We start from the raw sequence: 19,106 nt of genomic DNA, 5'->3' as shown, positions 1-19,106 counted from the left end.
CCCTTGTCGTGGTAATAACAGGTTATAGGGATAGTCCACTACCTCTAGTTCTAATTCTCTCCACGCACGGTAACTGTCGCATTGCTTAGAGGGTAGTTTGCAGTGGTAGAGGGGTGGTCTCAGCAAAGAGGGTAGACAGTAGAGGAGTAGACAGTTGCAATATTTAGTTCTCGCTAAATTTTTCGGGGCTACTTCCGGTGTTTGGTTTCCTGTCGGTCACGTGATTTCCGGTGTCTAAATCCCTTTTCTCCTCCGCTGCTCCCCCACTGTTTAGCCTTTTCACCACTCTGTGACTCTGGTACTGAGAAATATCGTTCTTTAGTCTTAAAAGGTATTTTTACTAAAATGATAATATTAAATAATAAAATTTTATAAGTTTTACAATCTACAACAATAATTTAGTCCATCTTACGATGCGTAAATAGTGAAAACAATGAATTCAAAGTTAAGCCTTGGCGAAAATCCTACTAATCTAAAAGGTTAGTAAATTTAGTATCCTATTTATTTTGTTCCGGAACGATTCAATTCTGAAAATTCAAAAATTAAAATCGAGTTTGCTTATTTTTAGCCCATTTAAGAATAATCTTATGTGAATCCTTGGCCCAAATTGAAGATGCGTATTCTACGGATAACGCAATTAATACTGGATTATTTTTCAAAGACCTCAAGGAAAATGATATTTTAAATAACATCCTTCTAGAACACATTATTATGAAAATAGACGTGACCAATTTACTTCATAGTACCTCAGAAACAAATTATATAGAAACTACCCTAAGAATTAGTTTTGATGAAAGAAATAACGATACTCTTAGATTGCTACTTGTTAAATGTGTTACATTCGCTGCCCTCACGCTATGTTTCCAAAAATCTTTCATTCAAATGTTATACAGAAGGTTTTTTTCTTGTTTGATGAATATGGCTCAAATTGGAATTAAAGAATTGAAAAAGAAGACGGAAGAAAAAAAGGCGAAAGAAGAGCTTGCAACTCATGAGGTTGAAAAATACCCAAAAATTAAAAATCCAAATGTTCCAAGAACTGAAGATGTTCTTCGTTATGTAGCAGGGTTTTTAGGGAGATCTTTAAAAAGAAAAGGCTGTCCAAATGAAATTATGGACAATATTGAAAAAAAGGGTGACTTTTTGAGAGAACCTGAGGATAACTCTGAACGATGGATTGTTTTACTAAACAGAGGAGGACTAATCCGTGTTCAAGATTGGTTTTTTAACGTGGTAATTAGGATGAAAGTAGTTTCAGATAGGTACTATTCATGTGATGTTTCAAAAATTAGAAACCAAAATTTGAAGGAGAAGACAAAGGAAGCAATTTTAAAAGACGAACTTCTTCTAAGAGACTGGCACGAAAAAGCTAAAATAGATGTAAATATTAAATGGTTAAAACATGCTATTGATGCTTTTTTAAATACACGCGGAAAAGTACTTGTGGGTGATATAATGCAGCAATATCAGCATGATACTAAGGAGTCAATAAAGGCAAAGAAGGCTTTAAGAAAGTCGATTAAAGAAAAAAGTGAGGCTGCTGCTTCCAGAGTTACAGAACTCTCTGGAAATTTAAAAGCCAAGAAAGGACCAAGATCTCCAAAAAATAAAGAAAACAGTCCCAAAAATAGGAAACCCTATGAAAGAGAAAACCTAACGCTGATTCAAATTCCAGTGGTTCTATCAACACTCACAAATGCTTCAAATGTACAATTACATAACGTGATACGCAACCCACAGGTTCCTAATAATGTGATACACAACCCACAGGTTCCTAATAATGTGATACACAACCCACAGGTTCCTAATAATGTGATACACAAACCAAAGGTTCCTAATAATGTGATAAACAACCCAAAGGTTCCTAATAATGTGATAAACAACCTAAAGGTTCCTAATATTATACGCAAACCAAAAGTTACTAATGTGACACGCAATCCTGTTTGTGTGACTAAATTGTCCAATATACCTACCCCTTCGAGATGTGCAATACAAACTACGGCCAATACAAGAAATAGATCTATGATCATGACCTCAAACTTGATTAAGGTAGATGATATTAAATCCTCAAGTGTAATTGAGGTAAATGATATTAAATCCTCAAGTGTAATTGAGGTAAATGATATAAAGTCCTCAAATGTGATTGAGACCAGAGAAGATTTTAGTTTTTTGGATAATGATCCTGACAAAGATCTATTTCTTGAATTCTTATAATTCAATTAAAACTTTGAAATAAAAAGATATTTTAAAACTAGTTCAGATGTTTATTTTATTTTATTAAAGTATTTTAGTATTCCCCCCGATAGCTTCTAAAACAAATCCTTTTAAGGATTCCAATTTATCAATATTCGATTGATAGAGCCACACAGATGGATTATTATTTCTTCCTCCCGCTGATCTCATCCGTCCAAAGTGTTGTTCTAATGGGTCTTGATTTAAATGTTGAGTTAAAACGTATGGCGCTCCTTTATTTAATAAGAATTTTACAATTCCAACCGTAGAATGAGCTAATATACATAAACGTTTTTTAGAATTCTAATTTGAAAATTTTGCTACTTGGATTTTACCTGTCATTTTTAGCCCATCTATTGTCTCATTACTTAGAAGCATTTTTGTTCTTTCTGAAGAGGTGTATTTTCCAGGACGATTACGTACCTCCGTTTCCCAATCATTAAGGTAATTAATGAATTCTTTTTCTAGCCACTAGAAATAAATAAAAAAAAAATTAAACCAAAAATATATATGAAAGAAAATGCAAAATGTTTACGTTTAATCTTTCATCATTGGGTGACTTGAACGGCAGCTTGTCACTCTTTCTCATCAGGAATCCTTCTCTGCAATTTTTAACATTACAAATGTCGAAAAACTTGTTGAAAGTTCGGATGAATTTTACAGTCTCTGGGTATAATTCTCTACCAAAGCAATTTTCAATGGCAGAGGCAACAGTGTCACTAAGAACCTGCGCAGCGAAGCTGACTCTCATCTTTGCATAGGAATTCAAATAGACATGTCCATAGCTTAAGTTTTTCACATGTTTAAATTCTCCCTTACGACGTAGTTGATAATGATATAACTTTATTATAACACTCCATGAGATGATTTCATTATTTTTCCACATCTGACGAATCTTTGAATCTTTAAAACTGTTACTAAAGCAATTTCTAGTTGTTTTTATTAGGTGAGGAGCATCAGATAGAAAGAATATGTTTCTCTCTTCATCTTGTGCAAACAAATTTGGCATCTTGAAAGTAATTTGAAAACCATCATTCAACTGTCCCGCAGCTTCAGCACACATTTTAAAGTATTTTCGGTTTGATGAACAACCATCTCCTACTATGCCAAGTATACGAAAACCGTGACATTCCAGTCTTTCTATTGCTTCTTGCATAATGAAGTATAGTTCAGTGCTAGTCACGCCTGTGGTTGAAAAATGCGCAAATGGAATTTTGATATTGTTCGTAATTCCCCTCAACATAAGTTGTAAAACATGTGTTGCTAAGGGTGGAGTTCCTATCCCAATGACTTCTCTTTTTGTGTCATCTATGCTATTTAGGTCTTCATTAATATCTTTAAATCCTGTTAAAAATCCAGTGTTCTTGTGGCAATTTAATTCTTCCTTAATTTTTATTTCATCCAATAAAATTACAAAATACCGGTCCCAGTTTGAACGACGTTGAATGTTTGTTGTTTTTACCATTTCAGAAAATTTGTCTTGGTGAAACCCTGATTTGGTAGTCACAACATGCCTCTCTCTATACAAAGTTCTAGTACTTGGCAATTTAATGCACCCGGATTTTCTTAAAGTTTCGTATGATGACTTTGATTTGTTTTTCAAATAACAACACCATTTAAGGAATGTTTTATCCCATCTCAGTCCATATTTTGACCTGTGCATGGCCTGTAATTGTTGCTTGATAAATATAGCCGTGAATGATCCTGTTGGTTCTACATTTAATTTATCTTCCAAAACACTTTTAAACATAGAAATGGCTGCTTTGGTTTTTTCTCGGTTCTTAGCCATCATTTTATATTTATCAAGTATGGATTTGCTCTTCTTTTTCCCCTTTTTGGATGATGATGACGAACAAATCTTAGCTGATCTAATTTTTCTAAGGCATCCTCGATAACGTGTACAATTATAACATCTTTTTTTGTTGGCTGATATTAAGCGATGACAGCTTTCACTGAAAATAGCGTGGACATTTTCACAATATATTCCTTTTTTGATTTGTTTTCGTCTAGGTTGTTGATTAAATAATTCAACAAAATCCGGATCTGAATTTCCTCCGCAAACATTGATATTTTTAAGTTTAGATAAAAGGAAGTAGATATCTTCATTTTTGTTCAGTTGAAAGTTGGGGCAGATGCTCTCTTGATTCATACGTTCCCCCATAGCTTCAATTATTACTTCCTTATTATTCGTAATTGTGCACTCCAAAACTGCTGATTTATTTACCAATTTACAAAATTTTACACTATTTTGAAAATTCTCCATAGCCCACCCCATCTGAGGGGATATTTTGTTTAAGTTAAATTCGTGTCGCTGGGTAATGCTACAATTGTTGCCAATTTTTGTAACTTGATTGTTTATAATATGTCTATCCATAACATTAACCAATGGGATGGGATCTGGGTTTTCTGCGGTCGGACCTATAAACCCTTCAAAGTGACGATTACATATCTGACTTGATTTAGTTACATCAGTGATTGAAAAGTGGGAGCGTCCACAAGCAGACACCCATCTTGCACATTTTTCTCTTTCGGTTTTAGGCGATGGAAAACGTGTAAAACCATCCTGACGTGAACGTAATGGTGTTGTATTTTTGGCATTAGTAACACCTTTTCTGGTGCACAGTCCATAACAACATTGGTATCTTGGAGAGGGAGGCATATCTTAAATAACAAATAGACTTGAAATAAAACATTAAAAACTACTCATTATAGAATGTGAAAAGTACCATACATCTACAATAATTATTGTGTAATAATTACCTTTCCAAATTAATCCAAACAATTTTGAAAATCCAAAATTCGGAATAGAAACCGTTAACAATTAATATTAAGCAGCCGACGTTTTTAAACGAATAAGGAAGAGCCTTGCTTAGAAGTCAATCGACCAATGGGAAGAAACCGGAAATGAGGGTAGAAATTTTTGCGAGATATTCCCGTATGCGTTAGAAAAGGCTACAGTGTCTACTCCTCTACTGTCTACCCTCTTTGGTCTCAGCAAAGAGGGGTAGGGAAAGTTTGCCTCCCGATACATTCTTTAAGGGGTTTTATAGCTATCTGAAAGCCATGTATTGGGGGTTGAACTTGTTTTGTACGGAACTGAAGATAAGAAACAGAGTCTCTTAAATTTTTCCCTCCCGGATTTTTCCATTCCTCCGAAGGAAATCCTCTACCGCGGCTAGAACCACATTGCACGGCATATCCCCTCAAGGTCTTGCCCCAGCGTTGACTCGAAAATCGCCACGGCCGCTCTAATGTTAATCTAGAAGGTATTTTTCAAACCCTTTTCTCTTTAATGTTTTCAAAACTAGATTCCAGAGTTTGGAGCAGTATTTTTCTGTGTTAATAGTTTGTTGGAAACACAACGGAGTAGGGAAAGTTTGCCTCCCGATACATTCTTTAAGGGGTTTTATAGCTATCTGAAAGCCATGTATTGGGGGTTGAACTTGTTTTGTACGGAACTGAAGATAAGAAACAGAGTTTTTCCATTCCTCCGAAGGAAATCCTCTACCGCGGCTAGAACCACATTGCACGGCATATCCCCTCAAGGTCTTGCCCCAGCGTTGACTCGAAAATCGCCACGGCCGCTCTAATGTTAATCTAGAAGGTATTTTTTCAAACCCTTTTCTCTTTAATGTTTTCAAAACTAGATTCCAGAGTTTGGAGCAGTATTTTTCTGTGTTAATAGTTTGTTGGAAACACAACGGAGTACATTACATCGTCTTGGATTCGAAATTAACCATTGGTAAGGTTTATTTTTCCAATATAATGTATTAAGGTTTTTAAGCTATAAAAGTTGGATAAAAGTAAAACCACGATAAGATGACGTTTAGTCAAATTTGTTTACTTTGATACCGAGCCGTACTGTGGCGTCTGATCGAATTTAACCTTGAACAGGATCTAATTAGTAGAGCAGTTATTTGAATTTGCTCGCTGTGAACATGGACAAAGCAATAGGCTACTGTATTACTTTGTCCATGCTGTAAATAAATACGCTCGTGTTGCGCTTCAGATTATATTTTTATTTGTTATTATGATATTATTTAGGTTTAAAGAAATAAAATATGTCCGTGGAACTAAAAACAACTGAAAGAGTTTTCAAGATACGTAAGCAAGCGTTTCGAAAGACATTCAATACAAGCACGGAAAATATATGGATCGAAAAGATTAAAGCGTTTCAATCGGACATGAAAGAACAACGTACGAGCGTCGTCGAGTGGACTGATGTGTTTGAAGCAAGCGTGATCAAAGATCTATTGCATTTTATCTACACTGGGCAAAAACCACCCGATATTAAGGAAAATAAATTTAAGTTACTGGAAGCCGCCCATCTCAGTCGCGCCGCCAGCAGTAGGCACGGGTAGGCACGTGCCTACGCTGGAAAATTTTGGCCTACTTGAGGGGCCTCCAAATGTTAAAAAACGTGCCTATAGTGGCCTTCAAATAAAATTTTATTTCTTAGTTTAACAGCGTTTAATTTCTTTATGTACTTTCATAGTTTATATTTCTATCTGTAAAAATCTAACACAACATCTCACACCTGTTTGACATATTCGCTACACTATGTTTTTGTAATGTACAAGAGAGCATTTTCAAAACCCGTTTTAGTTATATTCTAAAGAACAAGATCCCCCCCGCTAAAGTGTTGACCGTTGACCCCCAGGTTACACCTCTCTTGTATAGAAACTAGAAAGGACACGAGTTGGAAATTCCCCTCCCAACCTAAAAACGGTAGGCGGCATGCATCGCGGAGAGGAATAAAATTTTCCAACTGTAAACACACCAAGATTACACTAGAGTAACTTTTTAGGTGCTTCACGGAAACGAAAGATAATCCCTGATAAGAGACTTCAAGACAGCTGTAATTATTGACTAAATTTATAAGAAGGGTCGCAAGGACACGGTTGCCAAAAACTTCGTACTCTTAATAATCTCACAAAAAAGGAAATACTGAAATCTAATCGTTAAATCTATTATATTCCTCAAAATCCTGAAATACATTAAAAAATTATGCATGACAAATTTTCAAAACAAAAGGGAGGGGGGGGCCTGTAGATCATGCTGTGCCTACGCGAGAAATAATCCTGGCGGCGCTACTGGCCCATCTTTGTCAATTAAACAAGTTGAGAGACATGTGCGCCAACAGAATTGGAGAAGATATTGATGTGGAAAACGCTGGTCGTGTACTTGAAACCTCAGAGATTTACGAATTGGAAGATTTGAAAACAATTGCGTTGTTAATCACGAAGAAGTATTCGAGACGGTCGCCTACAAAGAAATTGATGTCAATATCAAGTCGAGATTGCTAAACAATGTTTTTGAAGTATTGAAATAACATTTAAAAACTATGGAGTTCATGGTAGCATATTTTTCACGAATTGATACTAATTTTCTTATCTTCCCAAAAAAATATGTTCTTTAAACTTCAAACATTGAGGGTTTGAATGTGTGAAGTATAAACATAACTGACTATATCATTGTACACACTTTCTTGATAAAATAAAAAGGAGAAGTTGAGAATTAATTGAGTGAGTTTGTACTAATGTAGAAATAGCGTCAAAAACTGATTAGTGTTAGAAAGTCAAAGCACATGTTAAACCTCTGGTACCATACTTTCATAATTCATTGAGAAACGTCGTCTGCTAATATGTTGGCTCCACCCACAAACGTATATCGCGGCCCCTCCATGCCTACCCTAAAAATTATTACCCGTAATCTTTAGGGAGAATGAATCGGAGAGGATTGTGGCGAGGTAATATTTTTCGTTCGTGTACTTTTAAATGAATTGGATTAAAATAGTAAGTTTAAGCATTGCATTTAATTGTACTAGTAAGGTTAAGCATTGTGAATTGTGTTTAAAGTTTTCTCGATGCAGTTAAGCCGCGAGAGGATTATGTTATTGCCTTAAATTAAATGAGACGTTTCCTACTCCCTTTAAAATTCCTGTCAGCAGTCGACAATTAGGATTTCACGCTTTCAATCCCGCTCCACTATTTCAAGATTCAAAGAAATCGAGGGGAATTTTAAAAGCAAAAGCATATACTGATGTTATTTTAGAATGGTCTTAAGGTGGTGTTAATTACGATCCAAAAAGTTACGTGTATTTCTGTAGAACTCTAGACGAATTTTAAAACCAAAAGAAAGTATACATATTTTAGCTTGTGTCCCCCGGATAATAAAATTAAAATATAAATAAATTTATTGAAGTAAGGATTACGGGTAATAATTTTTTAGGGTAGGGGCGTGAAGGGGCTATTCACTCAGATTTTCTGTACGGGTAATCATTTCAGCACAGTTTAGGATAGCGCATAGTGAGGCTAATCACTCAGATTTCCTGAATGTCTCTTAAGGGTTGGACTATGTTACGGGTAATCGTTTTAGCACAGTTAAAGTCTGCGCATCGTGGGGCCAATCACCACCGTTTTCAGTTTGTGTCGCTCTAATACAATTACAACAGAAGTTAAGATCATATTAGCACAGTTAAAGGGAGCGCTGAGGTAGGGCTATTCCCAGAATTTTTCTATACGACTCTTAAGTACGGTGCGATGTGGGTACTATTATGGGCCCAGCCCTTGGGCCATCTTGTTCAGTTCGCTAGAACTATTTTCTCTTTAATGTTTTCAAAGCTAGATTCCAGAGTTTAGAGCAGTACTTTTCTGTTGTTCATAGTTCGTTGAAAACACTACGGAGTACAGTACATCGTCGTGGACTCGAAATTTATCATTGGCAACGTTTATTTTTCTAAATTATTTTATTAAGGTTTCGTAAGCTAAAGGCATTCATTGCTATACAGTATACGTTGGAAAAAGTAAAAACACGATAAGATAACGATTAGGTATATATCTCTTCTTGGTTTAGTCAAATCAGTTGACTTTGATAACGAGCCGCACTGTCGCGTATGAGAAAATTTAACATTCAGCGGGTTTTAAAAAGTAGAGTAGTTATTCGAATTTGCTCGCTGTATTACATGTCTTGTAATATTTCTATTTGTTATTATGATATTATTTGGATTTTAAGAAAAAATTATGTCCGTGAAACTAAAAACGACTGAAAGAGTTTTCAAGATACGTAAGCAAACGTTTCCAAAGACATTCTATACAAGTGCGGTAAATAAATGGATCGAAAAGATTAAAACGTATGATCAACAAGGCGAAGAAGATCACCCCTGGGAAATTACTTGTTCGACAAGTCCGTTGGGTGGTTTTCATTTCTTGAATTTGAGTGGTCGTAATCAATATGGAAATATTAAATACGAAAGATGTTTTTGCAAAGTAAACGTCTACAACAACAAAGAGAATTCAACGATCTACAAGGGATTCCTTTCAGAACCAAATTTCCAAAGCTTCAACTTCACCAATATATACTTCGTTGGTTTCCAAGGTCAAAATATCGAAATGTCCTTCACCATTGCTTCGTGCGACGAAAATAAACACAAACCAATTGAACCACAAAAGGCCATGCTGGACCAAGCAATCCTAACGGACATGGTGATCAAAACCAAAGAACAAGAATTCCCTTGCCACAAAGTAATTTTAGCCGCGGAATCCGAATATTTCAAGGCAATGTTTCAATCGGACATGGAAGAAAAACGTACGAGCGTCGTCGAGTGGACTGATGTGTTTGAATCCAGCGTGGTCAAAGATCTATTGCACTTTATCTACACTGGACAAACTCCACCCGATATTAGGGAAAATAAATTCAAGCTACTGGATGCCGCCCATCTTTGTCAATTATCCAAGTTGAAAGACTTGTGTGTCGATAGAATTAAGCAAGATATTAATGTGGATAACGCTGGTCGTGTACTTGAAACCTCAGAGATTTACGAATTGGATGATTTGAAGACTATTGCGTTTAAGTTCATGGTTGCTAATCACGAAAAAGTATTCGAGACGGTCGCCTACCAAGAAATTGATGACAATATCAAGTTAAGATTGCTAAACAGTGTTTTTAAAGTATTGAAATAACATTTAAAAATTATGGAGTTCATGCTAGCATATTTTCCACGAATTTATACTAATTTTCTTATCTTCACAAAAAAAATGTTCTTTAAACTTCAAACATTGAGGGTTTGGATGTGTGAAGTATAAACATAACTGACTATATCATTGTACACACTTTCTTGATAAAATAAAAAGGAGAAGTTGAGAATTAATTGAATGAGTTTGTACTAATGTAGAAATAGCGTCAAAAACTGATTAGTGTAAGAAAGTCAGAGCACAGGTTTGACCTCTGGTACCATACTCTCATAATTCATTGAGAAACGTCGTCTGCTTATATGATGGCTCCACCCCAGCGTGGGAAATAAGGCGGTGGCACAGGGCAAATGACCAGTTTCTAAATTACCTACCTGGTCCGTTTAAAAATTAAACAGGACCAGTAAGAAAATTTAAGGGTAACCAGAGTCCAGACATTAACTCAGATATTTTAATTGTCCACTTCTTTAGGTTAGCAAATGACGTGGCCTATTCAATGGTCAAGGACCAGTTTATTTATTCCAGGCCAGGGGGGATCGCTGGTCTAATGTCCAGTTTAAAAAATCCTTATTTCCCACCCTGCTCCACCCACAAACGTTGTATATCGCGGCTTTCATTAATTCATTCGAAAATGGCGCTAGCGGTAGCATTCCCACCCTATAGACTGAGCCTGTCTCGCGTGGGCGGCGTGGAGTGTAAACCCGCGTGTAGTCAATTCTCGCTTGTCGTTCTCGAACTAATTCTCAGTAAGTGTCTAGCATTACGAATTATAGGTAGTGTCATACTTATGGTACATAACTTATAAACTTATGCCGGGATACGAATAAACCCAGTGAATTTTAAACAAGGGTGAAATAAATTTTCAGATCAAATTTACGGCGTTGGAATGCGAAACGCGAGAAGCTCGCGTCAGAGTGTCTAATTCTTCAGAACCAATGGAATCAAGGCTAGAAACAATCAATTTTTGTGCCAAGTAATTCCTCGTATCACGTTTGCAAGCGTTTGTTCAATTTTCTTAAACAAAGCGCGGTATCTTAAGCCATAATGTCCTATGAGATATGAATAACATTAAAACCTACGCAAGTATAGACCGCTGTAACAAATGACCAAGGCAAGGCTACGCTTTGAATCGCAATAAGCATACACACTCTTAAAGCCTTTTCCAAAAACATAAATAAGTGAAAAGTGTACATTATATTTCTAACCGAATAAGGAATTTCCCAAGGGTCTGGATAACATGGCTAAATTTTCTGAACGTTAATAGGCCTTTTCAAAAAGTCCCCTATACAAAATATGTAGCCGGGGGAAAAAGCAGAGATGGAAGGCATTTTCCCTCCCTAATTTCTGCGCGCGCATCTATGAAACGTCATTTTTAAAATCGCCTATTGTGATTTCCGAAATTACAACTTAATTTAACTGTTTCTCAAAATTGCATAAGACTATTTGGAATATTGATAGGACGAAAACTTACTGAATGATTAGAGCGATTTCGAATCTCTAGGAAAAATAAGATGATTAAAATTTCAATATTTCCCTTTCATTTTGAAAATACTGTAATACCAGGGATAGATTTAATTTTAGAAGTAGGAATAGAGAACGGTTAGTATTTACTTTAGTCCAACTCATAAGCCCAGTATATCCCTTCAACACGTAATGAAAATTTTAAATTATCTTATTGGCTCACTTAAAGCAAAACGCGGGTCCAGTGGATCCCCTACAAGTTGACTTTCCTTACGAACTCCAGTTTTGGCTTGGCGAAGGCAGGATACATTTGTGGGCGGGATTTATAAGTGCACTTATAAATCCCGCCCACTAGCTTTTGCCAAGCCAAAACTGGAGTACAGGGGGGAAAGTCGCCTTGTAGGGCACCCGCTGGACCCTAGCTTTGCTTTAAACTACGCTTTGATGACGTTGCTGACGGGGACGGTGAAAAACACATTCCTTTTACCTCTGTCGCTATGACCCGCCTCTTCTTTAATACCCCCCCCCGTTACGTGGAAGGGGGTCTGGGACTTTGACGCGTGTCCAGATTACTCTGTTCTCCATTCCTACTTCTAAAATTACATCTATCCCTGGATAGGCTTAAGACGTTGCCAATCTTTCGTATCTATATTAATATTAATTTATTCTTTCTAATTGCACTTTATCTTTAATTGTTTTCGTCAGCTATATCCTTAAAAGACCAAATTTGAATACCCTTATCGCTTCCCAAAAAAATTCTTTTAGCAGCCCGGTTACTATATGAGAAAAGCTATGTCAAAGTTTATTGCATAATGTTTTTTGCGATTTCTTCGAGATTCAAATGCTTTTAGGGCTGCAATGCCTGAAAGTGAGTTATGAACGAAGTATTCTTATTGAATTATGTTAGGAAATCATTTATCTCTGTTTCACTTTTTCGAATTGTATTATGAATTATTTCAATTCATGTGTGAATATTGAATTGGCGTGGTTTACAAATATCTCAAATTACGGAAGATGCCAGAAGTTCATAACACGATCGAAGCAAGATAACATCTTGCACACGCAAGTCTGGATTGTCTGCCTACTTCCCAAACACTTCTATCAGGGGCATTGTTCTTCTCTAATGAATGAATTAGTTCATAATAGACTAGCATCAAAGCCCCTGTTTTCACCTATTACTTTTCCGGCCACCATTTTTAAAAATGGTTTCAAATCGAACCCAAAAGCCTTAAAACAGTCTTTAGCATATATCAAACCAGTGTACCAGTCGCGTATAACGCCATGATTTTTTGTTAACAAAATCATGGTGGCACGTTCCATGTCTCGCGCCACGATTGTCACATCGCGTGCAAATTTATTCAAATCTCGCGATAAATTTCATTCAACACGGAGCGTGCCACGATAATTTTTGGTTAATAAAAAGGCAGGGCGTTACGCGATTGGTGGGAGGAACTTATTTAAAATTATAAATGAAATTTCAAACTAATTGTAACTTTAAAATCATTCGGTGTTATTTCTTGGATGATGTTTCACTATGCAGATTGGTCTTATAAGGGACCGTCCATAAACTACGTCACGCGAAAAAAAGCATTTTCTGACCCCCCGTCCCCCCAGATCACGCTTCGTCACGCTTTTCTCAGACCCTTCCCCTAAAAACCACGTCACATTTCTTTAACCCCCCCCCCTCCGCACTATGATTTGTCTTAATTTACAAGTTTAATTTGATTAATTTCTTGAGTGATATGCCACCTCTCAGAAATATTTTGCTCGGCTGAAAATTCATGTTCTCTTCCGTTTTAAGCTTTTTCTGATTGACCTTTAGAATTTTAATGTCTGGATGTAATTTATAAGCTTCAAAAAAGTTCCATAAAGATTAGTTAAAGGGGCACAATTTTAGGTTTCGACACTGTCACCGAAAACAGACTAATCGAGCTTGAGATTTAGAAAATTTGCCAAGAATCGAAACCATTTCAATCGGCAGGGGGATTTGATTCATCCACACAAATAATAGGGGCGAATAAACAGAGACATAAGAGAGTTTACGCTGTTAGTTTTAAATGCGCTATTTAAATTGGCTATATAAAGGTGTAAATAGTAGATAATTGCTTAAATTTTCTACTATTTAAGTGACGACAGAGGTGGATTAGGGGAAGTTACGAAAGAGGCCGAATTTCTGGATGGGCAAATGCTTTGTAAAAGCGATGGGGGAACATAGAGCTACTCTTTATTTTTTAGCCCCCCCCCAAAATGAGAGAGAATTCGCGAGGATAGCAGGGTAACGATATCGCCACCTAACGGATTGAAAATAGCGTCTGCTTTGTTTAGTGTATGATGTACAAGGCTTACTCAGTCAAGAGTCGTTTTGGAACAATCGTCGGGAGGCGCGGACTTTCCCTTAAGAAGTTAAAAGAACAATTAAAAAATGATCTCAGCTATTTTGTGATTTCCTCTGAAACTAGAGTAGCGTTGGTGGCCCATATTTTAAGTTCCAAAGCAGGGTAAATACCTTTCCGTTTAGGTTTAACATCCGATTTCTTTGGTGGTATTGTGACGGGGTTTATTAAAGTCAAGCACTGGGTTGAAACTGATTTAAAGCGCGGCAAAGGCTTAGCTATCCTTTCCGATTTTTCGCTACTTTTTGTCGGTTTTTTATCTATGTTACAACCTACAGACTTATTTCTCATATTTTGTTTGACCATTAAATAAAAATTACATTGAGTTGATACTTCTTCATAACTTTTAGAGCTGTTAATACTCATTATAGGTCGCGAAGAGTTTTCAAGCTTAACTTCGGAGGCCATTTTCTCAATTTCCCGTGTTACTTCTCTTAACATCCACCAGGTAGAGACCTTAATCTTACTCCGTTGATAGAGGGGAGGAATTTTAACCCACCCAGCCGTTCCTCTTCCTCTCTCTCGTAAATAAAATGCCCCCACAGTGAGCCCTATGGCTCGTTCATAACTTCCCCTAATCCACCTCTGGTGACGATGGAATAACAATTTTGGTAAATTATTGTAACGTGGACTATGGAATGTTGTCTTTCTTCTTCTATAACATAAGAGAGCCAATCGGCCTCTTACTGACTTCGTAACAAAATCAATGCTAAATGTGTGACGTCACGCATCGAATAACCCCTCCCTCCCCCTTGTCACGGACCGTCACAAATTTAGAAACCCCCTCCCCCCATAAGAGTGTGACGTAGTTTATGGACGGTCCCTAATTAGAGTAGAAGAATCGATAAAAATCACTTATTTTCCATTTCACCCTCCCTTTAAGGTTTCAGATTTCAAATGAATAGTTTTCACGGTTCAAGGAATGAAAATAATAAAATTGACGCTCACCTATTAGGATGCGAAGCCAAAACCAAGTCTCGTATTGCTCTGATAAAATCATCGTGTCCTCCCAATTCCGATGTCACCACGGAAAATTGTGTCCAATTGTAGCGTCTTAGTATTGCCAAAAGTGCAGCCGCTTGGTGTTCAACCGATGGAGCTAGTTGCAAAATACGTGAATCAGATACCCTCTGGAAATAAAAAAGATAAATCAAAGATTAACTATGTGGTTCTTCTAACTATACTTTTATTTTACCATAAAACTATAATAATACTCGCGATAAGTGTGTTGGAGTTGCAAATAGATCGAAATCCTTAAAAATAATTTTGTAAAGGGCGTCTCTTTTGGGCGATTAACTACTTCTCTTCGAGAGAAGTGTAACACCACAAGGCGAGGTAATTGTAACAGGGGCGTCGGAAGTCTTTTGAAGTTGGGGGGTGGGGGGGCTCTGGCTCCGATGAAGACCAAGGAGGATGTGTGGGATGACGCCCCAAACCTGCTCCGGAGCGACTTTTGAAAGCTGTTGTCGTAATTTACACAAGTATAATTTTAAATAGTATAATTATAGATATACACCGGGGATGAGGCATGAGAGTGTAAGGGGATATTCACCGGGGATGAGGCATGAGACTGTAAGACGATGTTAACCTGGAATGAGACTAGTGATGCCACGAATATTCGGTTACCATTCGGTATTCGGCCTATTCGGCCATTTTTTTCGTATTCGGTATTCGGCCGAATATTTCGTAATATTCGGCCGAATACCGAATCTTCAATCATGAAGGAAAAAAACGGAAAAATTACTCAAAAATTATTTATTTCAATAACAATTTTTACTTTAATATTTATAATCTACCAGTGGTAAGTTGTGATGAATAAAAAAAAAGCATATAGTGACACGATCTACTCGCAAATGAACCAAAAACCTAAAGACGCTATAGACGGGTCCTATAGGGAGAGGGCGTTTGTCAGGGAGGGAAAGAACATCCGACGTCATTTTATTCCTCTACTTAGGGGAGCGTTTGTAGGCGCGATACTGAAATTCCCCCGTTAGGGGGATGGAACCGAGGTAAGAGACATAAGCCTATGACGTGGCAACAATGGGTTTGCCCTCTCCCTATAGTGTTAAAGAGAGCGCTTTGAAAAATCGTAACTTCCCCCTTTTCATTCCCTCCTTCCCGAGTTTATCACCAACGTTGAAAGCTTCCACGCAGGCGCGCTGTAGTAGAGGCGGTAGAGAGCGGATCCTCTCTCTGCTTGCGCGCCAATATTGCGCAGAGCAGTAATCGCGTTACAGCTAGTGCCGAGAGGAGAGGAGAGTTTTCCCACGTGACCCTACATTTCGCGTAGCCGTCTGCCTATTCACCTCACCATTCCATACCCTTCTTCTTCCATGATGAGACCTGTCCCATTGCGGTCCGTGCGGGGGATGTACGTATTTCGCGGAAAGGGTTACAGCTCATAACCGGCTTCGCGCGAGTTGCACATATCTCACGCCCGAATATTCGGTTCTTCGGCTGAGAGAATGGCCGAATATTCGGTATTCGGCAAAATCAATATTCGCGGCATCACTAAATGAGACTATGCATAAGGTATCCGTATTTCTCAAGGAGTGAGACTACTATTAAAGAAATTCAGAAAGTATATCTAAAATATGCTTTACAATTTTTTGTAATGCAGTAGGTCTTAAGATATAGAAATTTTTTATTTTTAATCTAAAATTTAATACCTAAATGAATACAAAGTAAGAAAATGAAAAACCAAATGTGAGGGGGCTGCGCCCCCTCACATTTCGTTATAGCAGGGGCTTGAGCCCTCCCTGCACCCCCCCCCCCCGGTTCCGACGCCACTGAATTGTAACATGATTCTTAATCCCAACATCCCTTAACATTTGCAGCAAGGTTTACCAAACCGAATCACATACGCGATAAATAGTTCCCTAATCATTACTCTATTAGCGCTGCTTAACTATTTTCCCAGACGCATGGGCTTGTGCTTTTTGTCCCACGTCAAGACAATCAAGGTTTGTGGGTTGATTGATTGCTGAGGATTTAGTAAATACCAAACAGTTATAGAATTCACCCTAACACACGGTGCGATGCCCATCTTAAGTTTCATGAGCAGGAGAGCTAACAAAAAGGGTGAGCCTAGGAAAATTCATGTCACATAACTAAATTTTTGCGTCTCCTATTTGGCCCTAAAAGCCATTGTTTACAAGATATGATTAGAGGCCGTTAAGGAACGACCCCCTTACATTTAATTAAGAAACTTAAGGACAAGGCTAATTTTATTAAGTAATTAACCATCCGTAAAACATTTTAATCATAATTTGATTAGGGTGACCCTTAGGGTCAAATGTCATTGAACATTTTCGACTGAAAATCGTCCCTAGAAACCACCTTTTTTGCCAGCATAGCACTTAAGAATACCCTTAAATTCCACTCGATTTGGATTGAATATAAGCCTCAAATATCTAAACCAGAATAGTTTGTTTAAAAGCAACGTTCAATTTATATCAAACCTTTCTTGCAAAACATTCTAGTTTACAGAACTTTAGAATAAACTGTTTTCTCAAACTGTTTCTATAGAAAAAAGCCCTGAAATTTCCCAACAATCCGTTACCATCTATCAAGGTTCAATTGTACAAAAGAAAAGTACTAGAAATAGTCTTAGAACATCACCATAAATCAGAGCCATAACCCTAAACAGCTTTAACCTAAAATCCGAAATTCCAAGTTTATAGTTTTGACTACATTGCATCTTGGAGTTGTTCCATAAAAACCTATTTCCAAACGGATGTTCTGGACATCATACCCTTCGAGGAACAATATGACGTGGTTCAGTGATAGACATCAAGAAAATACTCCTTTGCGGGCATAGAGTAAGCTGCTAACACTTAAATATAATAAAATTTCAAAGCATTGTTGAATCATGTAGGCCCAGGGCAAGTATATACAGCGTGTTTCTGATAACGGGGATGTTTTTTGGGAAATCAATTTTGAGTCGAAAATGTTGACTATGACATTTTGCTGTCCGAATCACTGTCTTCGAGTTAAGATTGGAGTATTTTACGGATGATCCCTTAAATTGAATTTAATTAAGAAACTTAAAGACAATGATTTCCAATTTAATTAAGGGGTCATCCCTAAAACACTCAAATCATAACTCGAAAACAGAGGCCATTAGGGCAAAAATGTTAATGAACCTTTTCGACTCAAAATCACCCAAAGAACATCCCATTAATTTATGGCAGACTTATCAGAAACACCCTGTCTAAAGGTTTAGTGGTTTAGCAAAATTGATTTCCTTGGGGGTCGTTTTAACCAGAGATAATTCTGGTGCTAAGGTAAAATTAACTATTAAGTCTGTACTAAAACTTTGACAGCGTCTCACCAGACGTCGCTTTACGAGGATCTATGACGCTTCACCTACGTCACTTCATGACAAACTCTCACTCAGTAAGGAGTGACAAACTTATGGAACATATCTTATGAACTCATGATATCACATCTTTACCATACATAACGACACTGTCACATTCATGCTCCCTTTAAAACTGCTCTAGACAGACTTTCACTGAACTTTCAAAGATGAAAAATTCATATAAAAAGCAGGGAATATAAAAAGACATTTCTGCCCTGGAGTCTTTAAAGTAAAATAAGTTTATTTTTTTGGAGGGTGAAAAAACTTTTTACTTTCTTATATCGAAGTGACCCTGGTTGGACCCATGGGACGGATAGACGCTATGAGAAGAGCTAAGGAACGGAAGTGCTACTGATGGCCGAGCTATGTTTGTACGCTCTGATCTTTTATTTGGTCTAGAGAGCTCTACACTAGCAGAGTAAACAACTCTCACGTTGAAAGCCGCGAGAAAGAGTTTCGCGGCTTGATAAAACGCGTGGTCAAAGTATCTTAAGCTTAAAGGGTGCTTAAAGGATTAGAGGCAGCAAAACTTGATAATTTTAAACTTGAATTACTTAATAGCTCTTTAAATAAATTTCTTGCTTGGTGGTTCCCCCCCCCCCTCCCGACACCAGAGAAGAGGGAAAACTTTGATAGAAAATTTCTGGTCTGTCCATTCATAGCGCACCCGATCACGCGCTTCACGAG

At 37.3% G+C, this 19,106-nt stretch overlaps 4 protein-coding genes across 10 annotated transcripts in view; 2 read left to right on the top strand and 2 right to left on the bottom strand.

Moving 5' to 3' along the window:
• Positions 1–19,106, bottom strand: part of LOC149618757 (glutamate receptor ionotropic, NMDA 2B-like) — a 522,592-nt gene that overhangs the window by 169,646 nt on the left and 333,840 nt on the right. The window contains exon 5 of the mRNA XM_089853883.1: positions 15,005–15,186. Coding sequence (XP_089710009.1) covers positions 15,005–15,186 — 182 coding nt within the window. The remainder of the gene's footprint in view (positions 1–15,004; positions 15,187–19,106) is intronic.
• LOC149618768 (uncharacterized) lies at positions 121–2,252 on the top strand. 5 transcript variants are annotated; one of them, XM_089853887.1, is made up of 3 exons: positions 121–331; positions 403–479; positions 569–2,252. In XM_089853887.1, the coding sequence occupies exons 2-3, from the start codon at positions 434–436 to the stop codon at positions 2,212–2,214; spliced, it is 1,692 nt and encodes a 563-aa protein (XP_089710013.1). In that variant the 5' UTR covers positions 121–331; positions 403–433; the 3' UTR covers positions 2,215–2,252. The 5 variants fall into 5 exon arrangements, with proteins under 5 accessions (XP_089710013.1, XP_089710014.1, XP_089710017.1 ...); XM_089853888.1 differs by having other exon boundaries at positions 377–479; XM_089853891.1 differs by lacking the exon at positions 121–331 and having other exon boundaries at positions 342–479; positions 569–1,230; positions 1,293–2,252.
• On the bottom strand, positions 175–5,231 carry LOC149618767 (uncharacterized). Of its 3 annotated transcripts, none has more exons than XM_089853885.1 (4): positions 4,993–5,231; positions 2,768–4,910; positions 2,568–2,703; positions 175–2,507 (listed from the first exon to the last, which is right to left on the bottom strand). In XM_089853885.1, the coding sequence occupies exons 2-4, from the start codon at positions 4,889–4,891 to the stop codon at positions 2,278–2,280; spliced, it is 2,490 nt and encodes an 829-aa protein (XP_089710011.1). In that variant the 5' UTR covers positions 4,892–4,910; positions 4,993–5,231; the 3' UTR covers positions 175–2,277. The 3 variants fall into 3 exon arrangements, with proteins under 3 accessions (XP_089710011.1, XP_089710012.1, XP_089710010.1); XM_089853886.1 differs by having other exon boundaries at positions 2,768–4,893; XM_089853884.1 differs by having other exon boundaries at positions 2,768–5,231.
• On the top strand, positions 5,277–7,757 carry LOC149618766 (speckle-type POZ protein-like). Its single transcript, XM_089853900.1, has 5 exons — positions 5,277–5,498; positions 5,579–5,836; positions 5,918–5,974; positions 6,277–6,562; positions 7,337–7,757. Exons 4-5 carry the CDS (start codon positions 6,294–6,296, stop codon positions 7,536–7,538), a joined length of 471 nt encoding a protein of 156 aa, XP_089710026.1. The 5' UTR covers positions 5,277–5,498; positions 5,579–5,836; positions 5,918–5,974; positions 6,277–6,293; the 3' UTR covers positions 7,539–7,757.

Source organism: Phalangium opilio, unplaced genomic scaffold (assembly GCF_054372755.1).
Source record: "Phalangium opilio isolate 3A_F unplaced genomic scaffold, DU_Popi_V2 ptg000209l_1, whole genome shotgun sequence".
Classification (NCBI taxonomy): Eukaryota; Metazoa; Arthropoda; class Arachnida; order Opiliones; family Phalangiidae; genus Phalangium; species Phalangium opilio.
Note: the sequence above shows the minus strand (reverse complement) of the source record. Positions and strands in the feature narration are given on the sequence as shown.

Coding starts and splice junctions, on each gene's coding strand:
- LOC149618768 (XM_089853887.1), top strand. CDS start 434: ATGAATTCAAAGTTAAGCCTTGGCGAAAATCCTACTAATCTAAAAG. Junction 480..568: donor AAATCCTACTAATCTAAAAG/GTTAGTAAATTT, acceptor GCTTATTTTTAG/CCCATTTAAGAATAATCTTA.
- LOC149618767 (XM_089853884.1), bottom strand. CDS start 4,891: ATGCCTCCCTCTCCAAGATACCAATGTTGTTATGGACTGTGCACCAGA. Junction 2,704..2,767: donor CCAATGATGAAAGATTAAAC/GTAAACATTTTG, acceptor ATTTATTTCTAG/TGGCTAGAAAAAGAATTCAT. Junction 2,508..2,567: donor AGATGGGCTAAAAATGACAG/GTAAAATCCAAG, acceptor TATGTATATTAG/CTCATTCTACGGTTGGAATT.
- LOC149618766 (XM_089853900.1), top strand. CDS start 6,294: ATGTCCGTGGAACTAAAAACAACTGAAAGAGTTTTCAAGATACGTAAG. Junction 6,563..7,336: donor TTACTGGAAGCCGCCCATCT/CAGTCGCGCCGC, acceptor ACTGGCCCATCT/TTGTCAATTAAACAAGTTGA.